A 17304-nucleotide genomic window follows, 5' to 3' on the forward strand; every position below is an offset into this window, starting at 1 on the left:
GCAGTAGAAAGTAGAGCTGCCATCAAAGAAAGCAGTCAAATAACATTTTAGATGTCAAGAGTACACTTTTTACATGCTGTCTTTTCACAGAACCTGTTTGGAAAGATGTCAGATGTTTTGGAGAAAATCAAAAAGTGAGTACTTTGAATATTGTGTGTGATTTCCTATATAAAGACCTATAGAACAGATATATTTCAAAATAAACATATAATGCACACAATACAATGCAGGATCAGATTGTATGTAAGGTACAGTGTATCAGTGCATGTGTAAGACACAATGTTTGTAGAGAAAGATGGGTATATAAATATGTTTTCATTTGGTTCATGTTGAGATCTTTTTATCCACATTGTGTATTTCTCTGTGTATTTTGTAGCCTCTTCATGTGGGTGCAGCCTGAAATCACTCAGAAGTTGTACGTTGGTCTATGGATGGCGTTCATTGCCTCTTGCCTGCTGCCATACAAACTCATGGGTTTCATAATCGGTAAAACATATTTATCATACCTTTGTTTTACTGTCTATAGAACCAAGTCTCTGTATCGTTGTTATATTTATACCTGAAATATTTGTTATCAATAGGGCTTTATGCTGGAATCAAGTTCTTCATGATTGACTTTATCTTCAAGAGCTGCCCCAAACTTAGGGACAAATATGACACACCGTACATTGTATGGAAAAATCTGCCAACTGACCCACAGCTCAAAGAACGTCAGAGCGGCAACATCAGCAGACGGGTAAAAATTACTGTTTCATAACCACAAAATTAGTTAGGATGTGCTCCTAAAATATTTTTTGGGATTGCTTTGAATTGTGTTGGAAACATTACTGTTACAACACACTGGATTTTTTTTGTACTTAATAGTCTGTCACACTTCTGTTTTTATTCTCAGCTGTCTGGCTTTGAAAAGGTAGGGATATAGTGGCATCTGGTTTCACAGCAGTGCCACCACTGTGTGTGTGTGTGTGTGTGTGTGTGTGTGTGTGCGTGTGTGTGTGTTTGTGTGTGTGTGGACAGACACATTTTTATGCAGAACCTACATTTCTTCTGGCTAATGGATCAAAAACCTACAATTTTTAACTTTTGAAACATTTAAACACCAGAAGCAGTTTTTCTTTTCATTTAAATAATACATTGAGTGACAGATTAGATATTATAACAAAATAAGAACAAATAAAATAAACTTGCTTAATACGTTTGTTTTTGTGTATAATAGACACTAGATATGGTCAAAAGACTGTTTATATGCAAAACTAGGTAATTTAACGGTATGAAGATTTACTTCGACCAAACAAATATATAAATGCATATATGTTACACCTTAGTTTAATTGAAAACACCTCTATTACCATGAATAACAGCTTTACACACTCATGGCATGCAGACAGTTTATTTCTCCAGACAGCTGAAATATTTTGATATGCCTCTTGTGAAACTTGCCAAAAGTGGTCTTCACTAGTTGAGATTTCTTACTGACTTTGTGATCCAGTTCATCCCAGAACAGTTCAGTAGGATTTAGAGACAGTCTATTCCGTGATAAATAACACTCCAGCCGCTGTTTGCACTCTAAATTCAGAGCTTGGACATAGGCTTCGGCTCATTGTTTTGTTGTATGCTGAAGTTGGTCCGCATTCCAGATGGAATTGCATCATGCTGAAGTCTATCAGCTGAATGGTAGCCATGTTGATTCAGTATTCATTTCAACAGGAATAAGTTTTTATCATTTCCTGCTCCAAAACAACCCAAAACTATTAAGCTTCCACCTCCATGTTTGGCTGTGGGTGTAAGGGTGTCTGCTAACACCTTTTCTCCTGTTTTTCACCTTACATAAGTTCTTCTGTTAGAACTTTGTTGCACATAAACAAAATAAAAATACATGTACAGTGAGGAAAATAAGTATTTGAACACCCTGCTATTTTGCAAATTCTCACACTTAGAAGTCATGGAGGGGTTTGAAATTGTCATCGTAGGTGCGTGTCCACTGTGAGAGACATAATCTAAAAAAAAAAAAAAATCCAGAAATCACAATATATGATTTTTTAACTTTTTATTTGTATGATACAGCTGCAAATAAGTATTTGAACACCTGAGAAAGTTAATGTTAATATTTGGTACAGTAGCCTTTGTTTGCAATTACAGAGGTCAAACGTTTCCTGTAGTTTTTCACCAGGTTTGCACACACTGCAGGAGGGATTTTGGCCCACTCCTCCACACAGATCTTCTCTAGATCAGTCAGGTTTCTGGCCTGTCACTGAGAAACACGGAGTTTGAGCTCCCTCCAAAGATTCTCTATTGGGTTTAGGTCTGGTGACTGGCTAGGCCACGCCAGAACCTTGATATGCTTCTTACAGAGCCACTCCTTGGTTATCCTGGCTGTGTGCTTCGGGTCATTGTCATGTTGGAAGACCCAGCCTCGACCCATCTTCAATGCTCTAACTGAGGGAAGGAGGTTGTTCCCCAAAATCTTGCAACACATGGCCCCGGTCATCCTCTCCTTAATACAGTGCAGTCGCCCTGTCTCATGTGCAGAAAAACACCCCCAAAGCATGATGCTACCACCCCCATGCTTCACAATAGGGATGGTGTTCTTGGGATGGTACTCATCATTCTTCTTCCTCCAAACACGTTTAGTGAAATTATGACCCAAAAGTTCTATTTTGGTCTCATCTGACCACACGACTTTCTCCCATGACTCCTCTGGATCATCCAAATGGTCATTGGCAAACTTAAGACGTGCCTGGACATGTGCTGGTTTAAGCAGGGGAACCTTCTGTGCCATGCATGATTTCAAACCATGACGTCTTAGTGTATTACCAACAGTAACCTTGGAAACGGTGGTCCCAGCTCTTTTCAGGTCATTGACCAGCTCCTCCCGTGTAGTTCTGGGCTGATTTCTCACCTTCCTTAGGATCATTGAGACCCCACGAGGTGAGATCTTGCATGGAGCCCCAGTCCAAGGGAGATTGACAGTCATGTTTAGCTTCTTCCATTTTCTAATGATTGCTCCAACAATGGACCTTTTTTTACCAAGCTGCTTGGCAATTTCCCCATAGCCCCTTTCAGCCTTGTGGAGGGGTACAATTTTGTCTCTAGTGTCTTTGGACAGCTCTTTGGTCTTGGCAATGTTAGTAGTTGGATTCTTACTGATTGTATGGGGTGGACAGGTGTCTTTATGCAGCTAACGACCTCAAACAGGTGCATCTAATTTAGGATAATAAATGTAGTGGAGGTGGACATTTTAAAGGCAGACTAACAGGTCTATGAGGGTCAGAATTCTAGCTGATAGACAGGTGTTCAAATACTTATTTGCAGCTGTATCATACAAATAAATAGTTTAAAAATCATATACTGTGTTTTCTGTATTTTTTTTTTTAGATTATGTCTCTCACAGTGGACATGCACCTACAATGACAATTTCAGACCCCTCCATGATTTCTAAGTGTGAGAACTTGCAAAATAGCAGGGTGTTCAAATACTTATTTTCCTCACTGTATATCCAAAATGATCAAAGACTAGGTGATTCCAAACTTTTGACAAGCACTGTAATAGAAAAATAGAAAGAAATTATGTAAAGTAATATTACGATTGATGTCTTTTGATCCACAGCCATTAGAGTACTACAAGTTTCGCCCCCTGTGATTTTCTAATTGCGTATGTAAGTGCGTATGTGAGTGCGTGTGCGTGTGTGTACAGAGATTACAATAGTACACTATCGTGGTCTGTGGAACAATCAAAAATAGTATCAGTAAAGACATCAGAACAGCCAAGCCTAAATAATAGATACATTTCTGATGTATATTTTATTATGCATTGCTCAAATGCAATCTTGGCTTTTCTTTTGTAAATGTTTGTTAGTTTATTCGTTTCTGGGATGCATTTAGCAAGTCATTTACATGACTGTTGTGTGTTATGGGATCAGAATATCTTCTTAAATGTTTGCTGTGTTAAAAGCTTTTAAATAAATTAATATCTATTTTAAAATCTTTGGTTGGATTTTATTTGGATTAGGGTGTTTCTAATAATAACCTTGTTATTCTGGTAATATATACTGGTCATATATACTGTAAATGCACATGTTTACAATACTCAAATAAGTATGCAATGTTCTTTTGTAAATCTGTGCATATGTGACCATGCCATTGAGCTTTGCATGCTCTTACTGATGTCTGACAGCCAGAGAGAAAAAGGAAGGGCAACACTTGCAACATAGGTCTACACAGTTTTGATGAAGTCACTGGTTCAGTGAGGATGGGCTTCTTTGTTCCATTCTCAGTCTGGCATTTATGTTCTTCAGCTGATTACCAGACTGATCCTGCATCAGCACAGAGGTGCCCTAACAGTCCTGTGCCTCCCTCTATCTCTATTATTACCATTTTGTAAGCAGATTTGTCTTCTCCTTGCAGCAGATCCAGCCTGTTGTGGCACGTGGCAACCTAGTGACTGGGGTGCCATGTGGTGTTGGGCGTGATGAGGAGGGAGGGCGAGCTTACAGCACTAAAAGAGGTCCTTTCCATGAAGTCTTCAACCTGTCTGAGAATGAGCGCCCCCTACCAGGTAAAGAGCTTGCAACTTAAAACAGATTTCATAAGAACATGGGCAGTGCATTAGCTTGTATTGCTTATACATGAGGTGTATGCTGTTGATACTATGTAATTTGGTAAAATAATAGATATTATACCAAGAAAGGTTTATGGACACTTTACCATAAGATTCATATGTTCTTGTTGAGCATCCCATTCCACATTTAGTCCACATTTGCTTTTGTAATAACCTCCACGCTTCTGAGAGGATTCTGTAAAAATATCTTCATGGAGCTGGCATTGTGCACAGGGACCCTGTCATTTTGGAACAGGTTTTGAGTCTCCTAGTTCAAATGATGGGAAAATTTATTGCTTTCGCATAAAGATCATTCCTGTACAGTTGTATGTAGAGGTCGACCGATTTATTTAAAAAGTTGTTAATTAATTTTTGCCATTTTTTTATTAATTGACATTGACCGATTATTCTGCAGATTAGGCAGATTATTAGTCATGCGTGTATGGTCTGTGCTTGCATGAGAACATAACTCTTCCATACCAGTGAGTGGCAGTAGTCTCTATTCAGCATCTAAACCGAAAACCAGAAGAGCTAGGACTGTGAATATATAAAGCAAGCAGCTTTAATAGCTGCTACTATTCTTATATATTTCATTGGATAAATATGATGCTAATTTTGGAGAGAGAATGTGAGAAACTTTTTGAAACTGTTTAGTTAGCAATCCTTCAAACAGCTGTAGTTCAGACTACAGGGGGTAACAGGCACCAAAACCTGGTAACAAGTGCACTGATTGGAGAGGCTTGTGTTGTTCAATAAATGTTTAATTTAAGCAATTGTCTGTATCACATCTTATTAATTAATGGTTAAATTTTTTGAGATGTAGGGGGGAAGAAAGAAAATCGGCCAAACATATCGGCTAACAAATTTGCATCATATATCACCCATCGGCTGCCTTGATTTCTAAATATTGACATCGGCCAGAGAAAAAGCCATACCGGTCGAACCTTTAGTTGTGTGCCTTAAACTTTGTGGTAACAGTTTGGGAAAGAACACATATGGCTGGAAAAGTTCAAGTTCAAGTTTATTTCTATAACACTTTTCACAATTGACATTGTCTCAAAACAGCTTTACAGAACTTAAGAATTAAAGTGAATTATGTGTATTTATCCCTAATGAGCAACCTGGGCGACTGTGTACCAGAATCAAAAGAGGAACCCATACTCATTTGGTTGATATCAAGGGTGTGATTATAAATCTTAAATCATTACAAAACACTGAAGAGTGAGAACTACCATGAATACAAGAGTGTGTGTGACTATAAGTAATGTCCCTTCTACAGTCGTATACAGTCAGTTGACTTTGTGGAACCAGGAGCTACTGAGCAACTCATAAAATAGCTCAACATTTAAGATCATCATAGATCCAACACCAACAATGCCAGAGCCTTTAAACATTAAATGTAAGGTGTCCCAATACTTTTGTCCATATAGAGTATAATTTAACTGTGTTTGTGGTTTGGATGTAGTTTCATTTTACTGCATAAAATCAGCAAATTCTTTGTGTTATGTTCAGTATGCGAGCATGGGTGGCGCTGCTGCTTGATCAACAGGGACAGGAAAATGCCTACTGACTACATACGTAATGGCTACCTCTACGTGACAGAAAAGTATGTCTTTATCTTTCCTTGCACATACAATCAATTATGGCTAATAAATGAATATTACCATTCACTCACCTACGCTTCGATAAATAATGCAGTAAATATTTCTTTGTAAGAAAATATGTCTGTAAGTGGACTCACACCATGACTATGTAGTATGTATGTTAAAATTGCAATACATTCAGGTATATGTTTTCTTAGCTACAAAAGCACGTAAAAAGTCAGTTTCCATGTGTAGGATGAACAGGATAGTTCATGATGAAATGAAAATTCTAATTAATCATCTGCTTAATGAAATGTTTATAAAACTGTCAATTAAAAATGAACAACAATTAGATTTTTCACCAAAGAAACTGTAGCTCATAGTAACTAGGTAGACATGAGAAAAAGTTGACAGGGCCTTTATTAATTACTATTCAGTTTTTGCTGTTTATAAAATAATGAGATTTAGAAATTTAAATGTGTGTCTTTTGTCCTGTAGCTACTTATGCTTTGAAAGCTCCAGCTCCCGTTCTGCATCATCTAAGAAGAATAAAGTAATCAAACTCCAAGACATTACAGACATTCAGAAGGTATAAATCTACTTTAGTGCCATGCTGTGTATTGTTTGATGAATTCTTTCAGGTTATGGGAAGCTATTCTCTATCTAATTATATGACTTGCCCTTTTAACAGTATAAGGTTTTGTCAGTATTGCCTGGATCTGGGATGGGAATCTCAATTGCCACACCATCTACACAAAAGGTACAAAATCAATATCCTACAAAGGGTTATAATCCATCCAGATTGTTTCTTTTAATTGTGACCATGTTTATGTTACTTCTCTATGATCCTCCAGCCTTTGGTGTTTGGTGCCATGATTCACCGAGATGAAGCTTTTGAGGCCATCATCACCCAGTACACAAAGATCATTGGTGCCACTCCCCCTGTCACAGTAACAAACTCGGAAACGTAGAACATGTAGTGAAGAGTTTTGCTAAAGCTCCAGTTTTAACAAGTAGCCTTCATCTGAGGAGCAGCTTCTCATTCTCCTCTTCAAAGAGGAGAAAAAAAGGAATCCATGTCCCTTTGGGTGCCTGTGCTATGTTGTTAGAAAAGTGTTTTAAAATGGCTCCTTTTTGATGAGACGTTTGCACCAGTGTTTATCGTGTGTCTCGTTTGGGAATTCACAGAGTACCACTGAAATGCTATTATGGAACAGGAGCTGGTTCTTCTCACAGTTTCTTATCATGATTCTCTTTTTGTGCATCATTTTTGTGCCCTATATGTAAACAAAAAAGTCACCTAAATTCTAATGCTGGAGCTGGTTCTCCTTGTTGTTTTTAAAACTCTTCTCACCTGTGTTTCTCTATGTTCTCTCAAATCAATTTTTACTTTTCTTTTTGTTATTTTTATTGTATCGCTTCTGGCCTTGCACATGAAGACTCTCTGCAGTTTGTGGTGCTGAGATACAGGGAATTGCCAGGGGTGGAAGCATCATCTCTTATGATGTTTAGATCTGCTGCCCATTTAGAAGTGCTCAAACATATAAAAACATGGCCTTTTGCTTTAAACCTCTTTGCTGCAAGTATAGATTTTACTGGGAAATTACGTTGGAAAACTACTGAATACTACAAACCACTTCCTGTTCAAAATTACAATCCACACTTACAGTTACTTAATTGATAGGAAATTTGAAACATTCTGAATTTGGATTATCATTAATGCTAAAAAAAAATAGACTTTTTACAAAGGGAAAGTAAGCAACCAGTTTATTTTAAGAATAAGGAAACGTGAGATTTGAACGAATCACTCTGGAACTTATTCTTTACTCACAAGCCACAGGGAAAAGAAATTGCTAAGCTGGACAGTTGAGGTGGGATTTTGAGATGGTGTAGGTTCAAATGAGGGTTGAATTAAAAGCATGAATTTTTTAACATTTTCTATGAAATGGACAAGTAAAAAAAAAACTTGAACCAGTGTGAATGGGTTTAAAATCACATGGCAATCTGATATTATTTCAATGTGTGCAGTACAGAGCTGTGTGGGATGAACTTTCCATGCTAAAACACAGCATGTAACACTGTCTCCTCTCTACAATTCAAACCTTTACTCTTATAAATGTACCAACATATAAGGAGTAACTTACTGTTGTAGAATTGTGTGTGCCACATACTGTAAACTGAACTTTATTCCTGTAGTCACCGTGGGAATATTCTTACAATTCATCCCACTGTACTGTCTGCACTGTCCCCATTCCCATGCAGCCCTATAGTGTGTAACTATATGCACCTTAATGGTAGTGCGCTCTCCTCCTCATCTTCAAATAGGGGTAGGAACCATAGAGTTGACCATGCAGAGTAATCAGCGTTTGCTCTGAATCACACATTTCTTTTATTCTGTATGCTCATTCAATAAGCACAACTGCACCATAAGTCTTATCATGAACTGAATGTGTAGAAGGCATGACTATATGTTCTGCTCTTTCATCTTCCTGTTAGCTGGGTTTATAATTGTTACCAAACTTGAACTATTATGTGCCCCATGCTGCAGCTATTCTTCTATTAGCTGACCCTTTGCACAAACGTACCTTTTAGCTAAACATATAGGCCATGCAAAAAAAATTAAATAACAATCTCTAGACATATTCAACCTAATATCTATCCATTCTTTGTGTAGCATGTGTGCGATTTTCAGACACATTTTTCATAATAGTTGTTTAAGGGCAGTCATCACATTCTGTAATGCACAACTTTGCCATTACAATAGCGATAATCAATTCAGTGGAAATCATTCCACATTTAGTTCCCATTTGCTGTTATATTAATCTCCACTCTTCTGGGAAGATATTCCACTAGATTCTGGAGTGTGCTTATGGAGATTTCTGCTCATTCAGTCACAAGGATTTTAGTAAAGTCAGGTACTGATGCAGGGTGAGGAGGATTCGGGTGCAGTCAGGTGTTTAATAAGGTTTAGTTCAGTTTTACTCACTGTAGATTTACAGAAATACATTTCATGTTTAAAGAAGGTTCAGTGTAACCATAGTTCGAATAAGATATCTTTATTATGCACAAAATGGTTTATGGTTCCTGCAACATTTCTTAGGTACAAATCTTTGACCGTTTGGTAGTGCACTAAACCTAAGTCTATTTATTTACACTCAGGTGAAAGTGTGTTTACTGTAAGCTATATCTATTATTGTAGCTCATTCTATCTGAAAAAGTAGTTCCATGTTACAGTAAGTGTGAATAATAAAGGTCTATGCTTAAACTTTACAGAAACGTTTTGCAGAAACATTTACTGACTGCCCTTAGGCTTCTATTATATATGGATTTCAAGTAAAGAGTTTTGTTTTCCATTTTACAAAGTACAGAGAAATTTGTTGTCTGTCATAGTTGCCCAAATGCTACTACAGACACAATGAAAACATTTTTAATCTAATTTATATCTCAATAGATTTAACTGTAGCTACCCAATAAATTCACAATGTGGTAGGTCTCTCCTACTGCACCTTCAGCATAGCTAAAAAAACTAAAAACTTTTTGTGCTTCAATTCTATGATGCCAGTCAATTGTAAGAAAGAGGGAAAAACTCCCCATGTGGATATCACTCATTACAGCCTATGTACTCTTCTAGCCACATGACCCTGTGCTTACCCGCACTTCACAAAAGTAGCATTTGTGTATGTGTGGTAGTGTTTTTGTTCCTGCTGCTTCAGCACATTTTTCTCGTTAATTAGCTGTCAGTTTCTGACGTTGTGCTTTTACATATTTTCCTCGCCGTTTCCCTGAGTTACCACTGATTTCCCACTTAATGTTCAGTGCTGTAACTAAAGTTTAGGGTTTTTATTGAGTGTAAAAGCAATCAGCTAATACATTGAATCGTTTACAGTTTTCAGTTGAGGTTTAAAACACTCTGTAATTAATGTAGCTCACAATTAATCATAGGAAGCGTATTACCTCAGTGAGGAGCCAGACGACATACCATTTGCCAAATATTATGTCTGTATTAATGTTTGTTGTTTGCTATGCCCTTTACCTGCTCTGTTTACAGAGTAAAATAGTTGTTTTGGCCTAGTTTGAACCCTAGCGAGGTCTAGGGGCATGAGAATGGGTCTACTGTTTTTTGTGCTAAGTGTGGTACTGTAAGGTACTGAGGGTTTGAGCTAATAGGGTTTTTTTGTTTTAGTCTTTTGAATTTTTTTTTTTTTTTTTTAATCATTCAACATGAAGACATTCTGTTTCACCAATTTTGATGTTTTTTTTGTTTTTTTTGTTTGTTTGTTTTTGTTTTTTAAAATTTGGTTGTCTGTGTTTATACGTTAGCCAAAGACTAACAGTGTTTTTAAATACAAATTTCTAGTGGAACCACTTAAAAAAAAAATTTATAAAACACATTAAATCATTAACCTTGAATCCATACATTGATGTTTTTATAACTAGGTGCGCATGCTGTTAAATGTTCATTATGTTTATTTTTCTTTGGTTCTCAATAAGCTGTTGCGCTGCCCTGTGATCAACGAAAGGAATATTTCACACAAAAAGAATCATATTAAACAAGCCTCTGAGCAGTTTTTAAAGAAGTTGTCTAATATAAATGTGTTGTATCTTTTTTTCTATTTAGGTAAAATTATACATATATATATATATATATATATATATATATATATATATATATATATATATATATATATATATATATATATATATAGATAGTCTGGGTCTTGCACACTTTTTTATGTTATTTTTTGATTAATCAGAGCTTGAACAGGTCTGTATTGTTAGCCTTTGTTATATCTGAATGCAAAGCAAATATTCAGTCTAACAACCATCCCAAACAAATCCCTATGTATATATCACCTAGTAAGGGTTGATCTAACCCTGTTTGTATTTGTGTGTTTAAGATGTTTAAAAAGAAAAGTTAGATCTGAGTGCCTTATTTCCACACGGACATCTTCATCCCACTAGAGGGCATCATTGCAATAGGTTTAGAACAGTGTCTCAGAATACTATTAAAAAAATATACCTCAACTTAGTCATAGCAATTAATGGTTGTTTGAAAGAGTTGGAGATCAGTGTTCTTGTTAACATAAAATTGTGTGATTAAGCATAAAAGACTACAAAACATTTTCATTTCCTAATAGAACGATTTCCTTATATAAATAATTATAATTAAATATTCTAATATATAAGTATTATTATAATTATAATATGTATTTAAATGTCATAGTTATAAACATAGTTTATTAACTGGATGTTAATTATAATTTTTTTATATAAAGCAATTCTAGAGTATTACAATCAAAGGTACATTTATTAATAGCATTACATAAATCCTTACAATTAACCTACAATAACAGAAACTGCTAAATAAAATGAATTCTGTATGAAAGAAAAGCTTTGCTTTTTATATTGGCATGACCTGTGTTAAATATGTTGATTATGTATGTAGATGCAGAAGGAAGCTGTGTGTTTGGATATACTTTTGAATCACCACTGTAACCATAACAACTTGTTCACTTTGTTGTGGACATTTATAGTAACTAGTCCCCAGCAGTGCAGATGGAGGATCCTGTCCCAGATAAAGTTACAACTGACCTGTAGTGCATCATAGCTGGCCTCTGAAGCTATGATATATGTGTAGACACACATCAATCTTACGTGCAAATTTATATGCAGCTCCAAAGAAGGGTCACATAATGGCCATGTTATTACAATGGTGAGTGTGTTATGAGAAACTGACCCAGTGGATTTTATCTGTTTTTTTTTTTTTTTTTATATGGGCCAGAAATGACACAATTGCAGTCAATTCTGTATTTCATTTGGGGGACAAAATTGTCTGGCTGTAAAATTACAGTTTTTCCAAAGTTGCACATTGGTTGAGCTTTGGGCAGGAAGTATTTAGCAATACAGTATACCCAAAATGTTTTAGTAAATATGTAACAAACAAAGTATAATCAATTCAAATGTATTTCTTTCCTATTAAATATATGGACAGGATGGAGAGAAGGATTTATTATGATATTACTTACTATTGGGTGGTGTTCCATGGCAGCTGTGAGAAATTTAGCCAAGTATCTATGTTTTGTACATAGGCAGGAAGAAAACATAGCTAATAGTATTAGTAATCCCCTGTTTATCGCAGTGGTTACGTTCCCAAACCGCCAGCGATAAACGAAAAACCGCGATAAACGGACGCCACCCCCAAAACCGTATTTTATGTATACAGTACTGTAATAACATTTTACTTCATTTTATAATTAATAATTATATTTTGATTAATAAGTTTCATTGTTTTAACATAAAACTCCATAAAAACAAATCCCTAAAGTTTTTTATTTTTTTTTGTCTATCTACAATTTAGTTATGTGGCAAATGCAATTCCGCAATAAACCGGAGGGGGGCGAGATTCGAACCGCGGTAAAGCGGAGGATTACTGTATATTAATAAAGTCACAAAGTTTTCATGACATTAGTATGCTAGTTTAATTCATATAAAATAATGCAATTTTTTTCAAAAACCTAAAAAGTTTGTTTATTCTAGTCTGGGTTGTGATGGGTCTCTGAACACGAGGCAACACCATGGTGGGACAAAATTGCAGAGCTCCATGAACACAAACATTCACACAATTACCATAGTTAATTAAGAGGAAACCTGAGAACTTGACAGAAACAGACATGGTACATGTGCCCTGATGCTGTGAGGCGCACTGATACCGAGTGTAGATTCAATCTGGAAGCCTTGGCAAACCCTAGACCTCTACAATTTAGTATTTTTCAGTCTTCAACATAAAACCCACTTTTTAAAGCAATAATCTAAGAATCATTAATAATATACAGAGCCTTTGGAAATGTATTTATTTAAAAAAAAATAAAAAATTATATGTAAAAGTGTACCAATATGATTTTTGCTGACACTCTGAATCTTGCAGAGAAAAACAAATACTTTTTATGTTTCTAGCTTTTGCTTGTGCAGGAGAAAACTGTTGCTTTTAAACTCTATAAAAATGAAACTCTGGTATTCTTCCTGATTTATAACCAGTACATATCCATGTTGAACAGGATGTCTTGTGACAAGTCTCTGCAGACATTCCACCTCTGGAGACTGAGTGCATATACTAAAAAAGGCCAAAGCCTAATCAAGGAGTGTAATCATAATCCGGAAAGAAGCAGTGGTTGAGAGGTGTATGCAACTGTCCAGCCTTCCGGATCTCTAAGCTTAGGTTTCATTCCCTTGCTTCGTGCCTTGCTTACCTATCAGTATAAACATGTCCATCAACCCAGCTGTCAGCGTGCTAAAATTGGTGGCAATCAAACGCCAGGAACTGGCGCGATGCCGTGTCTCTGTATCAGCTTTCCTGGGAGGAAGCCTTGATCTGCAACACCTTTAAAGAAATTGATCTGTGAAAGAGCTCAAGGAATGAACCCACTGAGCTGTAACAGCAGGTGCTCAGAGGTTTACTCAATGGCAATAAACATTTCTGTAAGTGAAATTTTGTCACTTCCCTTAAACAAACGCTTTCTTCATTGGTATACATGCACTTCACATAAGCACACTTCCCCTTGGAGATGTGGGCTAATGGTGGCTTAGCACCTGTTACTGGAAAGAAAAACTGCTTCTGTTTACATCTTATCAACTGATACTACTGAATGAAGGTTTTCATTCTGGATGTGATGCCCCAGCCAAACCAAACCAAGATCCTGGCATAGTGACAGAATGCTCCAGAAGCCGACTGGAGGAGCTGATGACTAATTGGATTATGCCTACTAAAAATCTTCCATATTTTAATTAACACACGTGCCTTTGCTAATATAGTTTGCTGCACAGCTCACTGAGCAGTGTTTTCTGTTTTATGAATGAACGCAACCCTCATGGCCCCTGTTCATCTATATTAACTTTAGACACTCACAGAAGGTGGTAGTGACAGGAGCCATTGCTTGTGAGCTCATGAACTATATCCAGAACAAGTTTCAATTTAGGCTCATTCAAGCTACATTTAGATGCAGATCTACTGTACCACGAAGATGTGTTAAAAAACACAAGGTTTATGGTATCAAGTCTGGCATCCGTGGTGGAATGTAAATGTCACTAGGTTACCACAAATAAAGTTACTCCAACAAAACAATGCTAAACCTTAGACGGAGCATTCTATGTCAATTCATCTTCACTCCAAGGGTCTGAAATGAAAACAGTACGTATGTTGAAGGGCATGGACGTATCTTGTTTCTGCAGGGATGTCCTTCATCTACATGGGTGAGGCTGCTGCAATCTATAAAGATATGATATTTCCCACTGTCAGAGTTTTATACTCCTGGGAATCCCTGCCATCCATTCTCGGGCAAAGCATTATTTCCTGTTGGCAGAGCCAAAATCTAAAAACTGCTGTGTCGTTCTATTCAAAGATATAAAAAGCATGTCTGAATTGATTGGCAGTTTTAAATAATTTATTTATTTTTTTGTGTATAGTAGATAGAATCAACCTATGATTGCTTTGCATTATCCCCTGCCCACATGCTATATGTGGGTAAAAAAAATACTTAATAATTAGTTTTTTGTGTAACATCTAACATATTTTGTGCAAAAAGAGCAAGTTAGCTCCAGTTATTATTTATGTTGTAGCAGTTACAAACAGCAGTTACAAACATCATCTGCTTTTGCTAAATTGAGAAGAACTAATTTGCTTGTCATGTTACCAAGAAACCAAAACTTGCTAACTCTCCTATCCTGAAGACTTACCTGTGGCCAAAACAAATATGGTTTACAATGTGCTGGCACCAAAGATTTCTTCTGTAAATGATAAATAAGCATGAAAAGAATACAAAAGCCCAACAAGGGAAGCCAATTTTACCAGATACACTTATTACAGGAATGTATAAATAGTTGTTTTCTAGCCTGCTAATAACTATTTGTTAACAGGATATAAGTGAACATGGCTGCTTTAGCATCTCTTTCTGTTTGCAGCACATTCTTTTGTCATATGTGTTCCAAATGCCAGTTACCTTATATTGATTTCTATATATACTGTACTGTGTTTGGGGTAATAAACCTGAGGTCTTGTGTTTATAGTTGAATCCTAGCCATTGTAATATTCAGTATAACTTCAGTAGTGTGAATGCACTATTTCTTAATTGTATATGTTTTTGTTAAGAACTTTTAAAAATATGATTATTATTAGACTATGCGAGTGTCCATCAAACAGGTCTCTATTAGTTTGTACTATGAAAAAAAGCATTAATATAAATCATATGTGTAAGTGAATTCAGCAGTGGACAGTAATCAAGTAAATGCAATTCGTTACTGTACTTGAGTAGCTTTTTTACATTTCCATTTGGGGAGATTTTAACTTCATCGCGTTTCAATGTCAAATATCTTTCTTTAAAATAACTACATTTTGTGAAATCAGTCGTTCCTTTTTAAATAATGATTGGATACAAACTTAACTGGTCAACCACGTAGGAAGCCACCAATCAGGGTAGCACACGTGCTCTGTTTTGAACTTGTGTTGATTGTGTTTGGTTTAAAGGCAAATGCTTCTGTACTTTTACTCAAGTGAAAGATTACAGAGAGCAATTTTAGTAATAATTTGCCTAGTAATATTTTACCTCTACTTAAACTTAATTACATGTTTTGTGTACTTCATCCACCACTGATTGAACTGCATGAGGCTTCACTGTCAGAGCTGTTGTTATAGAAATTTAATCCACATCTTCTAACCAATCAGATTAAAGAATTCAATATGACCAGAAATATTGCTACTTATACATATACATATAATTTCTTTACAATTGAATAAATATCCTTAATCCTCTGATCAGCTTGACCCATCTTCAGCATGTGAAACTCATATGCAGTCAAACCTGTGATATACTATTCACTACAAATACAAATACAAATCCAGAACATTGTAACTCAGTGGCTTAGTACGTGAGGTATGGCTGCTGGTATGATGAGTGGTGACTCGTTTTGCCTCATGTAGACAGTCTGTCAGTGAACACAGCAGGGTCACAAATTATCAGCAGGAAGCACATGTATGTCACTTGATGCTAGAGCCTAAACTAGGATCCGGAGTATCTACGAAATCTACGGAAGGGTCTCACAGAGGTGTGGCTCAGATTTTTTCCCTCATCTTTTGAGTAAACAAGAAACAGCTAAAAGCATTTCTGCAGAGCTCAAATAAATCCTAGCATCCTTTTCCCAAACACTCTTGAATATTTATTTTGAATAGTCAATTTCTAGAAGAACTATTCCTAAAGAAACTTACAGCAAACACGAAGAAATATAAAGAGAAATATTGCACAAAACTCTACATTCATACATAAATAATGAGATTTTTATTCCGAATATTATTCTAATAAATATTAGTGGGTTTTCCTACATAATTATTCGCACTGTGTGCTCTCTTTTAAATCATCAGCCTTGCAACTTGTTCCTCATGTTTATAGCTGTAAAACCAGAGCCTGTAACTGCTGGGAGTGTTATTTTGGCTTCCTTACCATCTTGTCCTCAAATGGAGCTCAGATGCCACTCAAGCCTGAAGTTTCCATTGCCTTGATTTTTACGAGGACCTTGTGTTCACTGCTTCAGTAAATGGGAGCAAAATTGGTCTTGATATGCTTTCTTTCTGTGTTTCTTCATTTTTATTATCCATGTCAGATGTTAGGTTAATTATAAAACGGATCGCATTTCTCGGAGCATTACTTGGAATACTTTGGATATTAGTAAAAACATATGATAAAAGCAATCAGTGCATGGCCCAGTTAGCAATGCTAGCTGTTTCAACTGGATTGCATTGTGTATTGTATAAAATTATGGGAATAAACTTGTCCATATCCCACTGTCAGAACACAACCACAACTTAACCATGATGAAAACGCATCTCACAGTAGCACTCATTAACTGAAATGACACACATAATTTTTAATTCGATCCGTTTTTGGCCCCGAATTCAAAAGCTGTTAAATAAATATGGGTGCTTATGCTGGGATATATTGTTTGACTATGTACTTTTGATTAACGTAAGTGTGCCTAAACTTAAACAAAAAAGCTTGGAATCTTGAGGGTAAGTGAGCTGCTGTTGGACACATAGTTGGCTGCACATTCTTGCATTAAAACGTTATGTAAACAGATTAAA

The 17304-nt window shown here is 36.1% G+C and overlaps 1 protein-coding gene across 5 annotated transcripts in view; it reads left to right on the forward strand.

Moving 5' to 3' along the window:
• The window catches only part of gramd4b (GRAM domain containing 4b), a 37071-nt gene extending 26315 nt beyond the window's left edge, over window positions 1-10756 (forward strand). For 3 of the 5 annotated variants that reach the window (XM_083560013.1, XM_083560015.1, XM_083560016.1), the window contains 8 exons: window positions 91-134; window positions 377-486; window positions 582-736; window positions 4404-4554; window positions 6109-6202; window positions 6678-6768; window positions 6871-6939; window positions 7034-10756. In XM_083560013.1, coding sequence (XP_083416139.1) covers window positions 91-134; window positions 377-486; window positions 582-736; window positions 4404-4554; window positions 6109-6202; window positions 6678-6768; window positions 6871-6939; window positions 7034-7150 — 831 coding nt within the window. In that variant the 3' untranslated portion in view covers window positions 7151-10756. The remainder of the gene's footprint in view (window positions 1-90; window positions 135-376; window positions 487-581; window positions 737-4403; window positions 4555-6108; window positions 6203-6677; window positions 6769-6870; window positions 6940-7033) is intronic. The other 2 variants (XM_083560014.1, XM_083560017.1) reach the window with 1 other exon arrangement.
• Window positions 10757-17304: the final 6548 nt, after the last annotated feature.

Source organism: Silurus aristotelis (genome assembly GCF_946808225.1).
Source record: "Silurus aristotelis genome assembly, chromosome: 14".
Classification (NCBI taxonomy): Eukaryota; Metazoa; Chordata; class Actinopteri; order Siluriformes; family Siluridae; genus Silurus; species Silurus aristotelis.